Raw genomic sequence first — 8758 nt, 5'->3', positions numbered from 1 at the left:
CATTTGAACATATGTCCGTAATGTATAGACTTATAATGTTTTATAGTGGAATTAACTAAACAAAATAATTAATTCCTTAAAATTGTCAAAATCTGGATCAGTATATCATATGTACATTGTATGTACCTATATGTGACCCTGGTAGTCATGGTGACATGTGTTTAATAAGACCCCTCGCGCGCGTACATCCGAGGCCAACAAGAGTAATTAATATAAGTTGGAAAAACTTGTTTCGCAATTGTTGTAAAATAAATAAAGTTTTTTTTATCATTGTTCAGGATCACTTACTGAGAGTATGTATTGATGGGTTGGCATTTTAAAGGTTTTTTTAAGGTTTTTTGGGGTTTTTTTTTAAGGGAGAGTGTCATATTGGTTCCTTCAAGGGTAAAATCCTATATTTTTCTTGCAAAAATAATTAATTTTATTTTTTAAGAGATGGTACAATCAAGATTCTGCCTTAGGAGATAAAAGTTCAATAAAAAGATTTTACAAAATACAAGTAAGCGGCACTTGTCAATTCACATTAAGCACCGGATACGCTAAAGTGAAATGATATTGTGAACATATAGCTGTTCTTCTCGGATGGAAAAACCATTGGGAAAATCCAAATTGGACGCACTATGTGCCAAAATACAAATGGAACATTTTTAGTGTTTTAATTCAGTAATTAAAATAAAAGATTCTCAACGTCGGATGATTACTGTAAAGTCACCTAAACATATATCTTACACGTCGCTTTTCTGTACTTTCTGTTGGCTTCCTTCCGGGTCAAAAAGTGTCAATAACATATTTGTTTAAATTAACAAAATAACGATCGATTACTAGTGTTCTCAACCCCCAACCCATTACCCCTTTTTACAACATATTGGACCCTTTATCCGTTTCTTATTTCCTACACACATTCCGTAATAAAAATTCTATGTAATACTACATAATATAATATTTTAAGTTTTGTTTCAGGTCGAAAATTCACCGACGATTTATCAGGAAGTCCCGAATAAACATGGAAAGGACTGACATACGGAAAGTGTCCAGATTTCTTTCGCATCATCTTGATAACATTACTGAAATAGGTCCGGAGGAAGTGGTCAAAATCAGACAATCAATTTATTTTTTAACTTATCTCACCGGAGGTCCCGAAGTCCGTAAAAAGAACAGCAGAATGGTTACTGGTTCCAAAGGAGAAGGTTTCTGTTTTCGTAACTCCGACACTGACCAAATGATAACTATACAGGATGTTGCAATTATTCAGCAACATGATAGTATACCAGAGGAAGACCAAACGAAAACTATTCTTGTCACGGACAACACCAACTGTAGATCTGGGTATACCTTACTCAAACTTCATCAAGTAGGAGAGAATGCGGAACAAGAATTAATTGACGCTTTGATAGAAGTGGACGGTTCTTGGTATCTGTCTAGTGTCGTATATGTGAGTAATTATCTGTTGCCCGGATGTTACCTACATGGGCCTTGTTCAACTTTGCCTGATGATTACACGGGAGACTCCGATCTTGCGTTTAGTTTCCACTGTCGTTCATGGCCTGATAGTCTCAGTAACTTCAGATACCGCACCAAACATTGTGTCTGGCCATCCAGAAAATTGGTCCTTGATATTATTCGGAACGGCTGTCACCTTGTTGCCATTGGTGACAAGCATTCCAATCTCTTTGCAATGCAGTGGAGGATCTCATTTGTAGCCGCCGAAGTTTTTCTAGTGTTGTCCTTCAATCATGTGCAGCTGAAAACATACGGTTTACTTAAAATGTTTCTTAAAGAGTGCATTGAACATGATCCATTCATCGAACATTTGCTCTGTTCTTACTTTATGAAGACAATTGTGTTCCATGCGATAGAACATTCCAGACCTTCTATGTGGGTGGACGAAAATCTTATCCAGTGTTTTTGGTATTGCTTTACTATACTTATGGAGTGTATACAAACCGGATATCTACCTAACTACTTCATTCTCTCTCACAACATGTTTCTTTCTAACGTTACTGGAGACAACAGGAAAAGGCTAATCCAGGTGCTGAGTAAATATCGACATATGGGATGGAACTGCTTGTTTCTGTGTCCGATACTCCGGTCCTTGCCACAAACTATTTACAATAGTCGTTCAGATTATCCGTCGGACTCGAATCAATCGGCTGTCTTAGCGGAATGTAATGGAGACTTACTGATTGCTGTACAGTATGGCACTGTAGGATTCTACGATGTCGCGTCTCTGTTGATATTGGCACAAACGGCGTTTTTAGATATTCAAGATGACATAATAACTGACAGCATTTTGCTTTACCTTATGAGTGCCATTACAAATAATTCCAGAAACGGCATCACAGACCACATTCAGAACTATGTTGTCGGGAGCAACAAATCTGTCTATAGCCAGACCAGAAGATACAAACGCCTACTTCACGTGTCGTCAGCTACAGACGTCTGTAGTGGATACTTATCGCTGGCCACATTTTACTACAATGTTGGTTGTTATGATAAGGCCTACGAAGTAGCCAGACACGTGGTTTTCGCCTGTCAGCAACGCACGGTGATACAGTTAAATCCACAAGCCAATTTTCATGCATATTGTAAGGAAATGTGTGGTAAAGGATACACAACATTACAGAAAGCGAAACGTTCTTTTCTGACATTATATTCAATGCATAAAAGGTACAATAGACTGTATCCAGCAGAACTAGACTTGGAGATTGAAGCAGATAAAACCTTTATCACACTTCCACCACTGCCTTATGCCATCTTCCTCCTTGTGTTGTCTACCTACAGACAAGGTAAAACTGATCAGTCCCGGATCATCCTAGATGATCTCCTGGCTGCACGGACAAATCCAAACTGCAGAATATCTATATATCCCACTATACACAACCTGGTCGGGATATGTCACCAACTGCTGGGGGACACAAGACAGGCAATCAAGGCGTTTGAAGACTCGTGTCGACAAAATCCTGATAATTCTGCAGCTGCCAATAGGATTGCCATCCTACGGAAGACGAGAAAAGAAGCGTTGGTGGATGAAGAGGATGTCCAGTTGGATTATTACAATGTCCCATCTCAACACCAGAGCAATGACAGAGATATGTCATATACTTATAAAACGATGTACAACACTGATCCAGACAGTTTTGTAAATTGTTCCTGATTTTAAACTAACGTTTACCCTTCAGTGTACCTTCCGTGACATCAAGAACACGTGAACAGAATCATAATCCAAACTCAAATTCAATAAAATTAAGGCAAAATGTGGACAAAGGGAAATGTCAAGCACTTGTGAAAGGAAAACAAACGATCTTGGAGCAAGATTGTTTACATTTTTTACAAAGAAAATATCTGTTCAATTGTTCAAATAATGTTTTTTGCCAAGCAATTAATCAAACTTGAAGGCTCTTATTCTTCTGGTTTGAAACAGCAATATATGATATGCGTAACACAAAGTTTTCAAGCGGAATATTTTTCTGAACATGTATATAATTTTCAGACTATTGAAAATAATGTCGCAGTAAGATAAACATTTTTGCGCAGGGGGATTTGTAAAGGCAGCGAAGACTTCGAAATTCTGTTTCCATATATTTCGCTCCATGAAGTAAGCTTAATTTGAAGTTCGGTTCAAATTCTTTTGAGTGTAGTGAAGGAAAATTATTTCTACTTGGTTTTGCTAGTCTTGAAGGATAATAGTTGAGAGGTGTATCTATATATTTCTCCTTCCGAAAATTGCCAATCTTAAGTTGGTTGTTTTCTTTTCATTAAGAAAAATATGAAGTCGACGCCAACACTCTGTTGCTCCCATTAAGCATCCGTCTGTTCACACTACTTCATTATAAATCCGGCTTTATGTCCACTTGGCATTCATAATGACAGAAATCAACATCAATTTGTGTACATTACTTGTGATGTAGGCAGTTCTTGTGATCTACCTAGGATGTTGGCAGTTCGCCAACTAGTAATACACAAGTTATTTTCTTAAGGTTAGGCCGTTGGAATTAAAGAATTCCGGCAATCTATCTTTGGTGTACTTGTCGAATGTATACGGCTTTTTTTGTACGAGACTCTTCTTACCTAAATCTGCTAGTATAGCAGGGCGATTTGATTCATGATTCAGGCCTGTTTTGATTGGTGTGCTGTCAAATTGAGCGCAGGTTTTTAATTCCCACCAAATATTTGAACTCCGCTGCTACCAGATTACGGAAGAGGTCCCTTGGTCTGTCTCGCATGAGAAGAACGACTAGGTACCTCAGGTATACTATACATTGGTTTATATAGTATTAGAAAGATGATCAGCTGCCACATACATGCATAGAACTATGCCAACCTTAAATTGGCATATAGATAATGGGCATATTCTGATGGAACTATTTCACGAAAATTGTTTACTTAGTTTTCATTTTGAAATAGAAACAATAAAGGGTAGGATATTTATTTGGTATTTACTCAGAAATCACAGTTTTCTTAAACTGAGTCTAAAATACGAAAGGAAAAACGGAAGAGATCTATATGTAAATACGGAATTCAGTAAATAAGATAACAGTGTTGATGGGGAACACATGGATTCCTTTTGTGTGCTCACAGGTGGCTGCAGCCTGAATTATTCTAACATTTCGTCGACGCCAGAAGAATTCGAGAGAACAAGAATATTCGGACTAGCCATATTAATATTACACATCTCAAAAATATTTAAGTGTCTTTAACTTATTTCATTTTATTTGCGTGCATCCCGTAAAGTTTATTTTTAATCCAGTTTTTTTCTAAAAAGTTTACGACGTACTGAAGATTTTGAAAACATAATTACTGACGGATCGGACTGTTCATATTAGTATTTTACATATAATATCCCCTAATCAGTATCAGTTCTAGGGAAGTTAGCACCGGATTGGTAAAATCTCACGATGTAACTACCATGGTCACAAGAAATATATTTTCCCCATCTTATAATCACACATGTTTTAATCAGTTTTACGGTGAGGCTGTATTTGTCTTTAAACTCTAATTTAAGTTTCTCTTTGTGTCTCTAGATCTGTCGCTCTTATTGAACTGATTGTACATTCACTATTACGGCCTTTCAGCGAACGAATTTGATATTTATATACATGATATATTGACCTAATGTTTACTGTGTAGGAAACCTTATCTTTAACTGCTGTTAACTATATGTAAGCGTGAACAAATAAATATCACATGCGATGTCATCATTTTTAGGCTAAACGTACTCAGTACGCAAAGCCTATTGCGACGGTCTTTCAGACAAAATTTACCGATCCTGGCCTTCTCATTGGCTGAAATATCGAAAAGAGTTAGAGCCCTCTAGCGGCAATTTTCTGCGTAAATAATGCCGCGATCTTTCAAATCGATATTTTAAAAGCATCCAAAATTAGTTTATTTTTTATTTACAATACGATTACTATATACTAAACAAAAAAAGAAAGGTAACACTACTTTATTCTGTGATTAATTAATTAACCCCTTAATAAATCCTTACCAATCATGTACGAATAAAGTAATCGATCAATTCTGATAAAACTGCAGTCATGGTTCATTATAAAACTTTGCGTTCAGTTGATTTTATTCGACTGTAAAGAACGTTGGGGTCGATTTCAAAGGTAACACCATTAGTAATGGGTATGGCCACCGTTTGCGAAGTAAACAGCATTGCAGCGTCATCGCATGGAACTCGTAAACCGGCGGTTAATTAGAGGAGAGATGTTGTTCCATTCAGCGATTAAGGCTTGGGCCAGCTCCTGCAAGTTTGACGGCTGATTTTGACGTTCTCTCACGCGTCGGCCAAGAACGTCCCTGTTGAAAAATGGCGCCAACGCCATGGCGTCTAAAGAATGGCAGAACCACTGGTCTTAAAATTTCGTCCCGATATCGAATGCCAATTAAATTGCCATTTAACACAACAAACCTGGTACGAGTCCCCCCACAAATACCACCCCAAACTATTACACTTCCGCCGCCAAAGCGGTCCCGTTCTGCGACGCACCAGTTCGCAAAACGCTCCCCTCGTCGCCTCCACACTCTGCACCTTCCGTCACCGTGTTGCAGACAAAACCTGGACTCATCTGAAAACAGAACATTGCTCCATTGTCGTAAGGCCGAACGACTGTGAACACGGGTCCAGTTACGCCGATTATTCCGGTGAAGTCGCAACAAATTGGGTCCAGAGTAGGGACGCCGCGCTTTCAATTGGTAGGCCCTCAACCTGTTGCGGACTGTTTGGGGAGACACACGACGCCCAAACAATGTCCTTATAGTCTCTACTGCTGTTACGAATCGATTGCGCAAGTGTATCAATCGTATACGACGGTCATCCCTGGCGGTCGTTTTACGGGGACGATCGGATGTTGACCCAGTTTGGTTTAAACGACTTACCAACTGGCAAATTGTCTTAACACTGCAACCAAAATGCCGTGCAACTCGACGGCGAGACTCCCCAGCCTGGATCATGCCTACAGCCCTTTCTCTCTGTACTTGTGACAGCCGGGGCATAATGATAAAGTTGATAGATAGCAAGATTCGGTGATTTCTAAGTCCTAAGGATCTAAGGAACAGTTGTCAGTTTGAATGTTTATGGAATTCAAGCGAAGATACAAGTTAGTCGCAGAAAACCTCGTGCAGCTTTTTTTATTTAAACATATTTTATTTGTACAAAGTATACAAGCAGGATTGGGCACAAGTTTTCTAACTTTTATAAAGCCCTTTCCTATAAAATTTTACAAAATACATATTAACAAGACAAGACGACATGTTTAAATACAATTATAATACACAAAAAAAAAACGAGAGAGAGAGAGAGAGAGAGAGAGAGAGAGAGAGAGAGAGAGAGAGAGAGAGAGTTTAAATAACTTCATGTAGAGCGGTCTCTCCTGATACAAACAACACAAGTAAAAATACAAAACGCTTTTCATAACTTTCAAACTTTTCTACAGTTCATCACATCCCGTGCGAATATCGCTTTCTCCTGGCATCCGGGTCCTTCAGAAAGAAAAAAACGTCACCACTTGTGTCGGAGCAAGGAGAGACCAAATATTTTTACATTTATCACGGAAGGAGATAGAGAGGTAAAGATCAAAATCTGTTTGAATTAAGTATATATTGCTGAGTGATTTGACATATTTTTACATTATCTTCATATGAGTAGATAATACTACCATGTAGGAGTAACTGCAGGTCTAGAGGGATAAAATTATTTAGTTCTCGGTACAGAATGGCTCTCTGGACCGAATAAATATTACAAACAAAAAAATAGTGGTAAGTATCTTCAACAGAGTGTCCACATTGACAGAAACGATAATCTATTAGATTGGATCTGAAAAGGTCATTATTTAAGGTACTGCATTTATTTCTTAACCTAGCGTGTAGTATATTAGCCTTACGACTACCAAGCAAATAATAATATGGAACTAGTGTAGTGGGTCGAAGAAAATGTTTAAAGATAGAGTAAGAAACACTTTGTCTAAGTTCAAGTTCAAGTTGGTTCCAAAGTCGGATAGTGGACGGAAAGAGAGATAAGTTTGTTAGTTGTAGTCTGAAATTTAGTAAAGAATAATTTTGTGCATTACGGAGGTTATATTGTGACTTTTCAGATACTAAAGGGGGCAATAGAGTAGACAGATAATTTGAAGTGAGATTATTAACTATTTTGTAGAAAAGCTGTAGTTTTCTTCTAGTGCGTCTTTCTGATAATGGTTCTAGACCACTCTCAGAATACAGTGATTCTCTACTGGTATAAGAGGGTAAACCAGTGATAATTCTGATAGATTCTAACTGAAGTTTTTCTAGTTTGTCTGCATCACTGAGAGAACACCCATCCCAAACTTCACAACAGTATTCTAATAATGGAAGTATATAAGCCTTATAGATTTTGACTAAAGTTTGTCTATTTAACATGTATTTTAATTTACGTAGGATACTTACCTGTTTAGATGCATCTTTACAAATGTTTTCTATATGTTTACCCCATTTACAATTCTCATCTAAAGTTACACCTAGATGTTTATGATGTTTAACAAAATCGACACTCACATTATTAAATTTAATATCTATGGCATGATCATGCTCTATGTTTGAAATAAGTAAGGCTTCCGGTTTTAGGGGATTAAATTTAACAAGCCACTTTTCTGCCCAATGTTGAATTTTAGCTAGGTCGTTATTAATTTTAGTTTCAATGTCCAAAAGGGAAGTACCGGAACATAATAATGAAGTATCATCGGCAAACCGTTTAGAAAGACTTTCAAGGTTATCAGCTATATCATTTATATACAAAATAAAGAGTAAGGGGCCTAATACTGAACCTTGTGGAACACCTGAACTTGTAGATTTAACGGAAGACTTACTATTTCCTACACAAACTTGCTGTTTTCTGTTACTGACATAGTTGTTCAGCCAAACTAAATGTTTTCCACATATACCATGATTTTTTAATTTCACATTCAGTCCCTTGTGCCATACCCTGTCGAACGCCTTAGAAATATCACAAAAAAACTAAACATGTTGACTCAACATTTTCCATATTTTCACATAATGTATGATAAATTTCAATAATTTGATGAACAGTAGAATGACCAGGCTGGAAACCTGACTGGTATTTAAAAATCAAAGAATTATCAAGTAAAAAGTTATTTAGATATTTTACAACCAAACGTTCAAAAACTTTGCCAAGAGTACTGAGAAGAGCTATTGGTCTATAATTAGAAGACTCATTTTTATTCCCTTTTTGTGTAATGGCATAATTAAAGCTAGTTTCCATTGT

At 37.2% G+C, this 8758-nt stretch overlaps 1 protein-coding gene across 1 annotated transcript; it reads left to right on the top strand.

The window, feature by feature from the left end:
* Positions 1 to 997: 997 nt before the first annotated feature.
* On the top strand, positions 998 to 3154 carry LOC132563720 (uncharacterized). Its single transcript, XM_060228474.1, has one exon. It carries the CDS (start codon positions 1004 to 1006, stop codon positions 3152 to 3154), a length of 2151 nt encoding a protein of 716 aa, XP_060084457.1. The 5' UTR covers positions 998 to 1003.
* Positions 3155 to 8758: the final 5604 nt, after the last annotated feature.

Source organism: Ylistrum balloti, unplaced genomic scaffold (assembly GCF_031769215.1).
Source record: "Ylistrum balloti isolate Yb309-2 unplaced genomic scaffold, AGI_CSIRO_Ybal_v1 Utg371832, whole genome shotgun sequence".
NCBI classification, from domain to species: Eukaryota; Metazoa; Mollusca; class Bivalvia; order Pectinida; family Pectinidae; genus Ylistrum; species Ylistrum balloti.
This window is presented reverse-complemented; position numbering and strand designations above follow the sequence as displayed.